The sequence below is a fragment of the Herpailurus yagouaroundi genome, unplaced genomic scaffold (genome assembly GCF_014898765.1).
Source record: "Herpailurus yagouaroundi ecotype Mexico unplaced genomic scaffold, PumYag 29, whole genome shotgun sequence".
Classification (NCBI taxonomy): Eukaryota; Metazoa; Chordata; class Mammalia; order Carnivora; family Felidae; genus Herpailurus; species Herpailurus yagouaroundi.
The window spans coordinates 108583697-108599683 of record NW_024412377.1 but is presented as its reverse complement, the minus strand read 5'-3'; the positions used below and the strand labels follow the sequence as shown (position 1 = coordinate 108599683).

At 33.6% G+C, this 15987-nt stretch overlaps 1 protein-coding gene across 3 annotated transcripts in view; it reads left to right on the top strand.

Moving 5' to 3' along the window:
• RNF180 (ring finger protein 180) overlaps positions 1-15987 on the top strand; it is a 214675-nt gene that overhangs the window by 42901 nt on the left and 155787 nt on the right. For all 3 annotated transcript variants that reach the window (XM_040452181.1, XM_040452187.1, XM_040452197.1), the window contains 2 exons: positions 9040-9135; positions 10781-11740. In XM_040452181.1, the coding sequence (XP_040308115.1) occupies positions 9040-9135; positions 10781-11740 (1056 nt within the window). The remainder of the gene's footprint in view (positions 1-9039; positions 9136-10780; positions 11741-15987) is intronic.

Genomic DNA, 15987 nt, shown 5'->3' with positions numbered 1-15987 from the left:
ATAACTATTTTATTTCTCTTGAAGCTGAACAATATTTCATTTTATGGATATACCTCATTTTGCTTATACATTAATCAGTTGATCGATACACGGGTTGCGTCCACCTTTTGATTATTGTTATTAGTTCTGGTAAGAACATATGTGTACAAGTTTTTGTTTAAAAACCTATTTTCAATTATTGTGGGTATACACCCAGGAGTAGACTCGATAAGTAAATTGGTAATTCTGTTTAACTTACTGAGAAACAGTATTATTTACACAGTGGCTGCACCATTTTACATTCCCACTGCAAATGTTAGAGGGTTCCATTTTTCCATGTCCTCACCTATGCTTATGTACTTTTTATTTTAATATTTTTTTTATTAGCCATCGTAGTGTGTGTGAAGTTGTATTTTGTTATTTTGTTTATTTTTAATCTGTGTGTCTCTTTTCTTTTTCTTGCCATACTCCACTAACTTGGAACATCAATACAATGTGGCATAGAAAAGAGTGAATTGTATATGTACACCACATCTTTATCCAGTCGTTTATCATTCAACACTTAGATGGCTTCCATATCTTGGCTATTGTAAATAAGGCTGCAGTAAACATAAATGTGCATCTGTCTGCTCAGATTAGTGTTTTCATTGTTTTTGGAGGGAGGGAAGGGGAAAATGTCCGTTAGTGGAATTATTGAATATATGGTATTTCTATTTTTAATTTTTTGAAGAACCTCCATACTGTTTTTCATAGTGGCTGTGCCAATTTAGTGCACAGTGCACTAACAGTGCACCAGAGTTCTTTTTTCTGCAACATCTTTGTCAACACCTGTTATTTCTTGAGTTTCTGATTTTAGCCATTCTGACAGGTGTAAGGTGATATCTCATTGTGGTTTTGATTTGCATTATTGATAGATGTCAAGCATCTTTTCATGTGTCTGTTGGCCATCTGGGTGTCTTCTTTGGAAAAATGTCCATTTGTCCTCTGCCCATTTTTTAATTGGATCATTTTGGAGGTTTTTGGTGTTGAGTTATGTAAGTTTTTTTTTTATATATTTTTGATATTAGCTCCTTATTGGATATACCATTTGAAAATCTCTTCTCCCATTCAGTAGGTTGCCTTTGGGTTTCATTGATGGTTTCCTTCACTGTGCAAAATAGTTTTATTTTGATGCAGTCTCAATAGGTTTTTTTGTTTGTTTGTTTGTTTGTTTGTTTTTTTGCTTTGTTTCCCTTACCTTGGTAGACACATGTAGAAAAAAGTTGCTGTGGCCAATGTCAAATTATTACCTGTGTTCTTTTCTAGGATTTTTAGGGGTTTGGGTGTCATATTTAGGTCTTCCGTCCATTTTGAGCTTATTTTTGTGTATGGTGTTACAATGTGGTCAAGTTTCATTCTTTTGCATGTAGTGTCCAGTTTTCCCAGCACCATTTATTGAAGTGACTGATGAGATCTTGCCATTTGCCAAAGCATGAATGGACCTAAAGGGTATTATGCTAAATAAAATAAGTCGGACCGATAAAGCCTAATACCATATGATTTCTCTCATATGTGCAATTAAAAAAATGAATAAATAAAAGGCAGAATCAGACCCATAAATACACAGAACAAACAAATGGTTGCCAGAGGGAAGGGTTAGTGGGACAGCAAAATGGGTGAAGGGGAGTGGAAGATACAGGCTTCCAATTATGAAATGAATAAGTCACAGGGATAAAAAGGTACAACATAAGGAATATAATCAATGATATTGTAATAGCGTACCAGTGACACATGGTAGCTACACTTTTGGTAGCATAGCATAATGCATTTTGAATCTCTGTGTTGTACACCTGAAATTAGTATAGCATTATGTGTTGTCTATACTGAAATGAAAGCATAAAAAATGCTAGGCCCAGAACTGTAACTAGAAGGAACAGGAGCACTGACATAGCTAAACCCCTAAGACACCAGGACATAGTGAGTGCTAAGACTGACAGAGCTAGGAAAGGAAGATAAATGTGAAGTAGGGTATAGCAAGGAAAAGCTGGCAACCTAGAAGATGAATAGAAACCTAGGCCGCTTTCATTATCTCTGTTCTTGATATTGTGAATATGTGTCAGAAACTATACCCCTTCATCAAAGAGTTAGATACACGTCTGTCTGGTCGAGGAGGTGGAGAAGCTGAACTGGGATTCAGGGGAAGATGGGGAAGTTTTAGGTTTATTGAACTGACTATCCCACTTGAACAGGGTGAGCCAGCATGATAAAATCATGGGAATGGAGAACAGATTGGGAAGTGGGGAGGAAAGTATTGACTATGAAGGGCCAGCATGAAAGAATTTGAGGAAGATAGTGGAACTGTTTTTGTATCTTGATCATAGTTATGTATAATCTACCCTATGCGTTTCACAAAATCCAGGGGACTGTATACTACAGAGTAATTTTACAGTACATAAAATGTTTCAAATGAAGGTGAAATGAAAACTTTTTCATAGAAACATGTCCTCAAAGTACCCATCACCAGTAAATTTGAACTATTAGAGGAAGTTCTTCAGGTATTAGGAAAATGTCATCAAATGGGATTTGTATCAGTACAACTGAATAGGGTGATCTTGAAACGGTAAATGTGTTGGTAAATGTACATATCCTTTTAATTTTCCTTAAAGGACAGTTGTTAAAGCAGAATGTTAGCAGTTTATCGTGTAATTGATAAATGCAAAAATAAAATGTGTGAAAACAATAATACAAAGAATAGGAAGCAAAAAATCAAAGTATACTGCATAAGTTTCCAATCTGCACATACTGTCATATATTATAATCTAAAGGAAGACTATGATAAATTAAAGATGCATATTGTAAACAAAAGAACAACCACTGAGGAGGAGAGGAGAAATAATTAGCTCTAAAGAGCCAACAGTAAAAGACAGTAAAAGAAGAAAAACAGAAGAGAGATCATGAGACAAATAGGAAATAAGATACTGAATTTAAACTTGAACATATTGGTATTAACATTAAATGCAAGTGATATACATGCTTCAATTACAAATTTCAAACTATATGTTTTTATAAGAAATTCACTGAAATATAAAATGAAATAATAACACATTTTTATCATCCCAACATAAATCAAAGGAGAACTGGAATTGCTATATTAATATCAGGCAAAGTAGATTTCAAAATTACAAATACTATTAAAAATAAAGAGATATTTTCATAATTATGAAGTAATACACCAGAAATGCATAACAATTTGAAGTATGTATGTAACTAATATCAGAACTTTAAAATACTTGAAGCAAAAGCTGACAGAATTTAAAGAGTAAATGTATAAACCCATAATTATAATTGGAAATTTCGGGGTTTGTTTCATAAACAAATATTCTTCATATTCTGTAGAGTAAGAATATTCTACGTATTCTATAGAATAAGAAGACAGAAATTCAGTAAGAAAACATTACATTTAGACAACACAACTGACATTTATGAAACATATCCAACAACAGCAGAACAGGTATTTGTTTAAAGTGCAAATGTAGTATTCTTGAAGATATACCATTTGTTGGACCATTATTTACATTTTAAAGAAAGTAAGTAATACCACATATGTTCTCTGAGGTACAATGAAATTAAATCAGAAAACAATAGCAGAAAGTTATCTGAAACATCCTCAAATATTTGCACATTAAAAAACATACTTTAAAACTTAAAGTCAAAGAAGAAATCACAAGAAAAATTAGAAAATACTTGAAATTGAGTGAAAAGGAAAATGCATAAGCCATATATTGTAGGATGCAGATAAGGCAGCGGTCACAGGAAACTTTAGAGTGTAAGTACTTCTATTTGAAGAAAGGTCTAAAATCAATAATGTAAGCTTCCAGCTTGGTAAGAAAGCAAGAAGAGCAAATTAAATCTTACGTAAGCAACAGGAGGAGTGTCTGGGTGGCTCAGTCAGTTAAGTATCTGACTTCAGCTCAGGTTGTGATCTGGTGGTTCATGAGTTCAAGTCCCGCTTCGGGCTGCATGCTCACAGCTTGGAGCCTGGAGCCTGCTTTGGATTCTGTGTCTCCCTCTCTCTTTGCTCCTCCCCTGCTTGTACTCTGTCTCTCTCTCAAAAATAAATAAACTTTAAAAGAAAAAAACCTGAAAAAAATTTTTTAAAAAAGTAAGCAACAGGAAGAAACTAACACCTGTCAGAAGTTAATAAAAAGGAAAATAGAATGAAATCAAAAGATATATTTTTAGACAATGAAATTAATATGTCACTAACTAGAGTGAACAAGAAAATACAGATAAAACACAAATGACTAATATTAGGGAAGAAGAGAGACATCATTATAGAGGCACTGACCTTAAAAGAATAATAACAATGTAGTGAAAAATTTTATGAAAAAATTTGATAACCTAGATGGAATAAAACTTGAAAGAGATACAAATTATTTAAATGAATCAAGAGAAAATAGACTTTACGCACAGACCTACATCAATTAAAGGAGATGAATTTGAGATGAAAACCTGTACCCTCCAAAAACAAACAAGTATTCTTTTTTTCCCCATTCTTATTTATTTTTGAGAGAGAGAGAAGCAGGGAAGGGGCAGAGAGAGAGGGGAACAGAGGAAAAAAATAGATACTATTAGAAAAGATATCCACACATCAACACCTCTTATGAAGATAGTCTCAAAAATATTTGATAAAACATTAGTACAATTTAGTAATAGATTATCATATATTTAGTAAATGCTAAGGAATTTACAAAAAACCAGCAAGGAGTAAGTTTAGTATGTTTGTAGACTATAAGGTCAGTATGGTAATTCAACTCTATTTAAACTAGCCACAGAAGACTGCAGTAAGCAACTGGTAAAACACCAGTTATGGCAGCATCAAAAAACATGAACAATTTAGGAATAAATTTACACATTATGTAATAAAAATTAGTTTAGCATTCATAAGTCAATCAATATTATTCAGTGTATCAATAGAATGGAGAAGAAAAAAATGAACATTTTGATACATGTGGCAAAATTATTTGATAAAACTCAATACCCATTCATGATAGAAACTCAGAAAATGAAGAAGGAAAATTTCTCAACTTGATAAAAGTCATCTGTGAAAAACCTACAGCTAAACTCAGTCATTGGTCAAAGAAACTTACTTTACTCTCTGATTGAGAGCTACAGGGCTTCATTCTCACTTTTTTTTTTTTATTTTAAAAAATTATTAAAATTTTTAAATTTACTTTTAAGTTTTTATTTGAGTATAGTTGACACACAGTGTTACATTTTTAATTTGGATAGAATTTTTATCTCTAGATATACCATTTGTTTGTTGTTACTTTAAGACTTTTCTGTTTTTGTTTTATTCATGTTTTACTTTTAATGCTTGAACATATTTATAATAGCTGGTTTAATGTCTTTATCTGCTTATGCAGTCATTTCCACTTTTTTCTGGGTTTATTTCTGTTGCTCGATTTTTTTCTGTTCGTTATGGGTCATTTTTGCTTTGCACGTATCTAGTAATTTTTTTTTGTAAGTTGGACATTTAGTTTTAATATTGGGTGTCTGAATATTATTATCTTCCTTTAAAGAGGTTTTTAGCAGGCATATAAATTACTAGTGATTGACTTTGGTTCTTTGCAGGCCTATTTTTAAATTTTTGTAGGTTGATTTCTAATAGGCTTTATTCTAGGGCTAATTTAGCTCTGCTCTTATGACAGGACTCTTTAGAATCTACTAAATACCCAAGATGTTCATTGAGATCTTGCTACTCTGGCTAATTGGAACATGAATATCTTCCCAGCTTGCTGGGGTCCCTGTGTGAATAGTTAAATTTACAGTTCACTAGCAGATGCCTTTTCCTTGGTAAATTTTCTTTATCTGGTTCTCTGGTATTTCACCCAACATGTGTTCATATTGGTATTCAACCAAAGATTTAAAGGAATCCCTACAGTTCTCTGGAATTTTTTTCTATTTGTAGGCTTCTCCTTGCCAGTACATTGTCTATAAACTCTAGCTATTTAGCCTCTGTACACTTAGATCTTCATTTTATCAGCAAGACTTCTTCTATGTTCTTGGCTTCCTCCTCCCTACATCAAGATTCTAGAATTTCCCCAGGGCAGAAATCAAGGGTGATTTTTAGGCTCCCCTCATTTATGTTTCTCTTCTCAGTGTTTGCAGTCCTGCCATTTATTTTGTCCAAGGTCTTATACAATTTTTTTAAAAATATATTTCCCTAGTATTATCTATTATAATGCTGAGAGCATATCTAATTCCACTTACTTTAGGATTGCCAGAATCAGAAATAATCAATTTATTTCCTTTTCAGTTGAACCAATTTTTAAATAAAATTGTAATCATGTAAGTGTAATTTAATATATTCTCCCATTAAAACAATTATGAGAAAGTTAAAGTTTCCTTTTAGTAACTCCTACCCTTGGTCTTTCTTCCTTAAAATCCAACCAATGTTGGGGCACCTGGGTGGCTTTGTTAGTTAAGCAGCCGACTTCAGCTCAGGTCATGATCTCGCAGTCTGTGAGTTCGAGCTCCGCGTCGGGCTCTGTGCTGACAGCTCAGAGCCTGGAGCCTGTTTCAGATTCTGTGTCTCCCTCTCTCTGACCCTCCCCCTCTCTTTCTGTCTCAAAAATAAATAAATGTTTTAAAAAAATTAAAAAAAAATCTAACCAATGTTAGCAACTTACTACATGGCCTTTTAGGGACTTTTTCTATCCATTTTTGTTTGTTTCCATAGAAAAGCCATAATACTGCTCATCTAATTTTAGGTTATATATGCTTTTAATATCATAGTTCAGAGTGCATTTATTTCTTTCACCTGCCTTTTTTTAAAAGAACAAAGAGTATATAGCAGCGATGCATGTTATTAGTACAAACAAATCTAGTTCACTTTCTTCATATGCTGTAGTACTATTTTTAGCAAGAATAGACATTGGTCCTCAGTAGCTCATCTTCTAAACTTGCTGCAAATGCTTTCCATCTTTTTTAGGCATCTCTAGCTACCCTTGAATGTTGCCCCATTTTTCTCTTGTCCAAGTACTCCTCTTGCCTGGAGACACACAGACTTACTCACCGCCCGTGATAGTTACCCAGGACCTTTTCTGTTTCTGGTTTTCACCTGTTTGACATGGACCATTCTTTGTGTTGTTCTCATCTATTATGTACTTGGAACTTAGATACATTGTGCTTTTATTTCTTCACTAATCTTTCACAGGTTCCTCATAATTTCTGATTCATTGAAATCTCCCCATCTGTATTTCCTAATTCAGCGGTTGGGTTCTTTTTGTAAATGTCTTATATTGGTTTTTTGTTTTGAGAGAGAGGATCAACTGGAATATGCACTCACTTTACCACCTTGAAACCAGTAATTTCTTCGCTCTGCCTGAATTTTTCCATCTTCTGTTTTATGAGAATCTAGAATAAAATAAACCTTTGTGTGTCGTAGTATCTCCTCCTCTCTTCCTCACTTTGTTTCCATTCAGTAATACGTTCTTCATTTTGGCATGGGCCTGCCTGGCTATTTCTCATTATTCTCACTGTTGACATGGTAAGTTGCATTTTGTTAGCCAGAATTAAAGTTCAGGCATCATTAATAGAACTGTAAAGTAACTCTTTGGCCCACTATAAATCCTTTTCAACAGACTTTGTATTGGTCAGTGAAGTATTTTCTACTTGTGTTGTAGATTTTTAAAACATTAGAATTAGAAAATTTTGAAACCTTTTAACAAGAGTATTTTTTCTCCATTATAAATAAATAAATACATATAAAATACAATTGTGTACGGTGTACAAAATAGTGAAATGTGGTCTAACATACAACAATATCTCCTGTCCTTTCCTCTTTTAATTTACTTCATGATTTTTTAAGAGCCTGACAGAAAGTAGATTAAGATGGCTTCTTTATAGATCTTTCTGATATATAAATACATCATACTGAAACTTTTCTTGTATATGGGGCCACCATTTAGTATCTTAATACGTATGAATGGAAGAGAAAAGTGATATAGGGCCCAGAGGAACCAGCTTGGGAGATTAAACCTAGAAATTGAGGGTGATCTTGGTTCCAAGTCACAATGTAAATTATTCATTGAAAGGTTCTTAAAGACATTCAGTCTTCTTTCATTCGTGTCACTATGAATACAAACTTAGAAAGGATGTTTAGTAATTTCCTTGTTTATTTTGTTAATACAATTATAGTATCTAGTTGTGTAACTGCTTGGGAAATTTAAAAAGAATTGTGCAACTTGGAAACACTATATCTATGTAAAATCTCACCTTGGAAATGGGTCCGTGGGCAGAAGCCTTATTTTTCCCTGTTATTCTCAAGCAACTCTTTTTTGTCATCATATAATATTCTGTATACTCAGAAGGGACCTTAGCAACTATCTAGAAGTATTTTACAGGTGAAGAAACTGAAACCCAGAGAGGTAAAATAATTGGCCTAAGGTTCACTAAGGTCATAAACAGTCATACATCTCCATGCTGCTCTGTCCTGCATTTTTTTGATACGTGTATCGCTTCACCTATATATCACAGTTATTTTTACATATCTATTTCAGAAAGCCAAAAGTATCTCTCTTTGAAATATTTTTTGTTCTAACACAGCTGAAATTTAGTTGGGGCTTTTCCAGCTGCCTACACAATTCTTCTTCTCCCTCATCCTCTTGTACTTTTCTTGAGCATCTTGATAGATTATATAGCAACTCCTTTATTCTGTCATTAGTAGAGTACAGATGGAATAAGAGATGAAAGGCCCAGGAAAGTTGTCATGAATGGCGCTGTTTTTTCTTACACCCAGGAAAAAGGAATAGGGTGCCAGATTTTTCTATTGAGTGACTTATTGCTAAATTTTAAATTTAATTTGATGTTTTTTTTTTAATTCCCAAATGGTTATTCCCTGAAAAAAAATTTTTTTTGTCTTTGTGGGTTTAAGGAGGGAGTGAGGAGAGGAGAGCAGTGTATATTTTCTTCCTAGCTAAAACTAGATGTATATTTTTGTGTTTTACTCAAACATGAAATTCGTTAAATAAATCCAGAACCTGGTAATGACTAATATCATGCATTTTTATACAACAGGATAGACATGATTCAGCTGATGATCAAAATATTTGTCATGTGTGGCACATGGATATAGAAGCTCTTCCAGAATGGATAAACTGCCTAATACAAAAAGTAAGTTCCTTAGTTTCTGAGTACAATTAGGAATGTAATCCTTTCAAGTTTTTTTATCCTCATTCTAGAGCTATTTTTTATTGAATACATGTTTTCAAGAGATAAGAAAGGGTGTGTAACACTTGATTGCATTTACTGGCTTCATTATTACTGGAGTGTTATAGGTACTTTTCACCCTCAGACTTCGAAATTGGTATTTCGAAGTACCTTGATTGCTCTTCCCTTCCTTGATTGCTCTTCCCACAATTAATCCCCTCTTCCTTCATTTCCATATGTCTTAATCACAATGAGGCATTGCCTGTGCAAGCTATCAATTGCCCTTCCCCACTATTACCACTCTTCACACTTCCTTTCTCCCTTTTCTGTTTTATATACCTATTTATATTTTACATATGCACACACACACACAATAAGTAATATATAGTACTGGTAAATATGCATACGTGTATATGACATGTATAAATATAAACATTACTGCGTGCGCGCGCACGCACACACACACACACACACACTTTCCCACATACACATATGGCTTACTGACCCTGTTAATTGCCTAGCTCCCCTATTAGAATATAAGTTCCATGAAGTCAGAAGTTTTTCTCTGTGGTTTATTAGTGTATCTTTTAGATACACCTAGAATAGTGCCCAATGACTGAATGAAATATCCTGCATCATTCGTGTATGTACACACATATAAAATAAACTAGATAAGTAATGACCGTCAGTGGTACAATCAAAATCAAATTACCACATTTTTAAGTCTCCTTGATGAAATATTATAAGAGCAGGAACTCATTTTGTTGACATTATAGTATCATTATTTTCTCGCAATTCAAAACACCTATGTATTAGAAAACTATAAGTAATATGATTTTGGAAAAGTATAGCTGCCATTCTCCAATGACTTTCTTTGTTGTTGTTAAAAAATAACATCTGATAGGTATCCCTTGCATTCATTTTCACATTGTAATGATTTCCTGGGAACATGCCAATACACTGGTTTTAAGTGTCCTGAACTTTACAAAATGTATCAGGATGCTACAGATGTTCCACTACCTCTGTTGAAAAACTAATTTTTAGCTAGTTTATTGTTAATTTCCCATTTGAATATAGAAACTGTACTCTGATGTACGCAACCAATATCTTTTGGTTGTATGTAAAAAGGCAGGAAGAGCTTTATTCTGTTGGTTGGGTAAAGTTCCCTCCCACAGTGTTTGGTATGCAAGAAGTGTATCAAAACAGACACTTTTCTGTGAGATTTTACTTGCAAATTAAGCTCTGTAGACTGATTTGCTTCCTGGTTCCATAGTGTATTTTTCTTTTCATTAATTCACACTGCATCCATATTCAACCTACTGTTTGAGAGAGTCTTTTAGAATTCTTAGGAGTATTGTTGAGATGGGCATAATGTATAATATGTTATCATTCTAGAACTTTGGAGTTGCTTATCTCTGTTTATTAAAAGGCTTATTTCCATTTATTGGTCTGTCTACTAATCAGAAAACAGAAAGCTAGCCTTTTCTGTGGCATAGAAAACTTTCATGTGGTTGGCTTAAAAAAAAAAAAACACAAAACAAAACAACTCACATTCTCTTTGGTTACTTTACAATGAAAGCATTGTCTTATTTTCCTTTATTACCTGTAGGCCCAGTGGACAGTTGGAAAACTGAATTGCCCTTTCTGTGGGGCCCGTTTAGGGGGCTTTAATTTTGTCAGCACTCCAAAATGTTCCTGTGGCCAGCTTGCAGCTGTACATCTCTCTAAGAGCCGGACCGATTATCAGCCAACACAGGCAGGCCGACTAATGAGACCATCGCTGAAATACTTGTCACATCCTAGAGTTCAGTCAGGTTGTGACAAGGAAACTCTGCTGACAGGTGGCACCTCCAAAAACAGAAATCACAGGCTTTTAAATATGGCCCAAAATAATAATGGCCCTGGAAGATTAACAGAAGCACTCTGCCTGGAGGTACGGTCAACATATTTTCAGATGAAGAATGAAAAACTGCTCTTCAAAGCATCAGATCCAAAATACCAGCTTTTTGTTCCTCAGCTTGTGACGGGCAGATGCACTACAAGAGCTTTTCATAGGAAATCACATAGTTTGGATCTGAACATCAGTGAGAAACTGACATTATTACCCACTTTATATAAAATACATAGTAAGACTGCTGCTTGTCCCGGGCTAAATGAAACACAGCCTATTCACCTTTCAGGCTTGCCTTTAGAATCTAGTAAAAATAACTGTTCCTTTCAGATTTCATCCAATTTTGATCCTAATATGCTGCTGCAAAGATTTTCAGTGACTCCCCGTGAGACCCAGACACAAAGAGGAGGAGAATTTCAGTGTGGTCTAGAAGCTTCCGCAGTGTACACTGACCATGCTAGTTCTAACAACCTGACTTTCCTGATGGACCTGCCCTCAGCTGGTCGGAACATGATAGAGGCCTCGGACCAGGAAGAACACCTCTCTCCACTGGACTTCCTGCGCTCGGGCACTTTCTCATTGGGTGCCATTAATCAGAGGCTCAATAAAAGAGAAAGGGGCAAGTTGAAAAATCTGAGAAGGAAACAACGAAGGCATGAAAGATGGCTACAGAAGCAGGTAATTTTTTTGAGAGTTTACTAAAAATTCTGTATTACTAATATTGTGCTCTGGGGAAAGGAGCTAACTTTGGATACCTATATTATAAAAACATGGTTTTAATGAGTATTGAAAGGACATTTCTGTCTAGGTAAACTTAATAATCATGTACCTCTCTTATGATTGACAGATATAAGCCTGTCTCTGTGCTCACCTATGTTTAGAAAATGTCCTTTTGTGAGGTTTTCCCAATTCTAATATTTTACGCAAATATTAATCATGATATTGAGATGAGATTGTCATATTATTTTAAATTTATTCATGTTAGGATTGTTTACGGCAATTTTATTTCAGGTTAAGTTGAAACAAAACAGGTTTTCTAATTAAATCCAATCTAGTGCCAAATTCATTGACTTTCATCACTTTTAGCTTAAATGGATATTTTCAAGGAGCCTTATGTAATTATGTGCTCACATGATCCAGATATAGTTTACTGTGCTAAGTTATGAAATTCGTCTTGATAATAATTGACCCTTACTGTAATTTTATAGGAAAGTGTGCTGCTCTATGGTTTAAACTTCTGTCCCTATAATGATTTGTTCAAAAGCCGTTATGTGAAGGCACTGAACAATAAATTGCAGGTGCTGAGGAGACCAATGGAAGCCAATGGATGAGGTGCTCATGAAAATTTGAAAGTTTGAGGACCAGTATTTTCTATGTAAACTTTTTTCAAAAATTGCCTTTGTTATTTACTTGTTCATAATAAATAGCAATCCTTATTAATCAGTATGTTGAATATCAACAATGTCCTTAGAGCTTAAATATAGAAAGCTGCAACTGTGCATAATAATTCATTATTTTAAACAAGCGAACTTGTTGTTTGTGATTCTAGTCATAGATTGAATACAATAAAATTACTGTGAGTGCTTCAATCAGGTTAATTATTTTTCATTGTCTGGTTGGATAGTGTAATTATAGGTAATTACTACATTTTTGACTGGATGCTGACAAGAGGATTGCAGTTTGATTTATTTGCAAGTGATGGTGTAATGTGGCATCAAGGCATATATTGTAAATTGTAAAAAAATGAATATATTTTAGCACCATTATAATACACTTCACAGCTTAATTTATCGAAGCTGTAAAATACAATATTTTTAATTGAAAATTTGACTTAAACCCATAGGTACATTGGAGATGATAATATGTTAATATTCAGAAATAATACCTGAAAAATAAGGTAGAGAGCTCTAAAATAATAATTTAACAAATAGAAATTTAAAAGAAGTATAATTATACTTGCTCTGTACTGTAAATATATGCAGACAACATCCTTGCAATTTAAAAAATGTGTTTAGTTTTTAGGCTGGGTACTTCTGAAAAGTTGATCTATATTACCGATTCCTTTCAGCATAGGAACACTCTACTTCATACAGTTTAGAGCAAAGCAAGACCAACATCAGTGGGTTTTTATTTGTTCGTTCGTTTGTTTTTATGAAGTTACTTTTATTCCTTCACATACGTGTATTTTAGCCAGCCTGCCTGGCTAATGGATCAGAATGAATGAATTCTAGTCAGATCTGTGACACTTCAGGATAGGGGGTAATATGGCAGGACCCTAAGAGGTTTGGTTGGTTGCACAGGAGCTATAGGCAAACGCCGATAGATCGTCCGCTTAGCTATAGCAGCGTGGAAATGACAGTTAGTGATGCGAGCACACACCATGGTTAGAGCCAGAAAGAAGAAAAATTTTCAAGTGTTTTGCTAAGTGAAACAAAAGGATAAATCTTAGAAAGATTTAGTATTTGAGATAAATTAATGGGTTAGCTATTCAGTTCATTCCGTGTTTAGTAAAGAGTAGTTAGTTCTGTAAACATTTATCAAATATGTGTTTCATATACCATGCCTTTGAGTAATGACTTCATCATGGATCCTGCCCTTTTTTAAATAAGGAAGATAAGCATACAAGATATAAAGGCAAAGTTATCCGTTAATGATAAATTTTTTTAAGTTTAAAATAATTCATTGGGAAATCTAGATTTCTGACTTTTATTTGATATTTTTAATGATTTTTTTCACAAGCTAGACATCTTTATGTGGCATTTACCTAGTGTTAATGACACTAGAAAAAGTTATTTAAATTTTTGAAGCTTTGGGGTATAAATGAGACTAACATTGAAACAGAAACTATAGCCAACTTACAGTGTTTTATTCAACAGATGTTAATTAAACATCTACTTTGGGGGAAGATAGTGCTGAGCGAACTTGGTTTTTTTATTCATCATAGTCTTTTTGAGTGTTTTGTTTTAGTTTTTGTAATTATTATGCAATAAAATTGATTTATTCTTGGCATATAGCTCTATGATCTAAATACACAGGTTCATATAACAGCCACCATGATGGGGATACAGGATAGTTCCATCAACCTCAGAATCTCTCTTCTGCCTCTGTAATTGTGCCTTGGTTATATCTTTATAATCATATCTTTGCCCTACCTCTAATCTCTGAAAAACACTGATTTGTTCTCTATTACTTTAGCTTGTCTCTTTGATGATGTTATAAAATAGTAATGTAGTGTTATAAAAAATTAGAATCATATATAACCTCTAGAGACTGGCTTCTTTTACTCAGTACAGTTGCCTGTGAGAGACGTCTAAGTTATTTCATATATCTACTGTTTGTTCTTTTTTATTGTTCAGTAATATTCCATCATTATTAATAAACCAGTGTGTTCACCTGTGATGGCAGGTGAGTTGTTCCAGTTGTTTTGGCAATTATGAGTAGAGCTGTTAGAAGCATTTCTGTTCTTTTTGTGTGTGTGAACCTCAGTTTTTTCATTTCTCTAGGGTAAATAGTAAGATTACTGGATCGTATGGTAAGCATATATTTAACTTTATTGGGAACTGTCAAATTGTTTTCCAGTTTGGAAATGGCTGTACTCTTTTGTATTCCAAGACAGGATGTATGGGAATTTGCTTTGCTGTCCCTCCTCACTAACACCTGGTAGTCTCAGTATTTTTTATATTGTCATAAGTAGATAGGTAGTTGTATCACATTGTGGTTTCAGCTTGGAATTCCCTAATGGCATTTTCCTAATGATGTTGAACATTTTTCATGTGCTTATTTGTCCATTTGTATATATTGTTTAGTGAAGTGTCTGTTTAAATCTTTTAGTTATTTTTAGTTGGGTTGTGTTCTTTGTGTTGAGTTGTAAAAGCTGTTTGTATAGTTTGGATGTGAGTTTTTCATTGCTTGTGTGATGTGTAAAGATTTTCTCTGAGTTTGTAGCTTGTCTTTTCATTCTCAATATTTTTTTCCTGTAAAAACATATTTAATTTTGATGAAATCTAATTTCTCATTTTTTAAAATCAGTTATGCCATTGGTGTCATATCTAAGATCTCTTTTGCTTAACTCTAGGTTATAAAGATTTTCTCCTGTGGTTTTGTCTAAAAGTTCTATAATTTTAAGTTCCCCATTAAGAACTAGGATTCATTTTGAGTGTATTTTCTTAATACGGTGTAAGGTTAGGTCAAGATTTATTGTTTTGCATAGAGATGCTCGATTGCTCCAGCACCATTTGTTGAAGACACTGTCCTGTGTCCATTGAAATGTTTCTGCAGCTTTATCGAAGATCATTCGGCTGTGTATGCGTGGGTCTATTTCTGGATTCTCTTACCTTCAGTTCATTTTGGGGTCTCTCTCATTGCCAGTAGTTCTTTGTCTTAGTTATCATAGCTTTATAATGAGGCATAAAATAGGATTCTAGAATTCCTCTAGCTTGTTATTTTTCAAACTTGTTTTACTTATTATAGTTCCTTTGACTTCACATATAAAATTTAGAATTAGCCTGTTTATGTTTACAAAAAAACCTTGTTGGTATTTTAATTGTATTATATGAAATCTACAGATCAACTTCGGAAAACTGAAATCATTACTATGTTGATTTTCTTAATCCTTGAACATGGTATGTCTCTCCTCTTATTTAGGTCTTTGATTTCTCTCATCCACTTGTTTGTACTTTTTATCATTCAGAACTTGTGCATGTTTTGTCAGATTTATACCTACTTACTTTTTGGTGTTATTCATTTTTAAAAATTGTTGAAAATTGTGTATTACTAGTGTACACAAACACAATTGTTTTGACTTTGTGTCTTCTTATGTTGAAGGTACACATCTCTGACATCTTTTATCAGATTTATCTCTCAGTATTCATATTGTTTTCTTGTTAAATGTTGTTAAATGATATTGTTTTCTTAAATTTCAATTT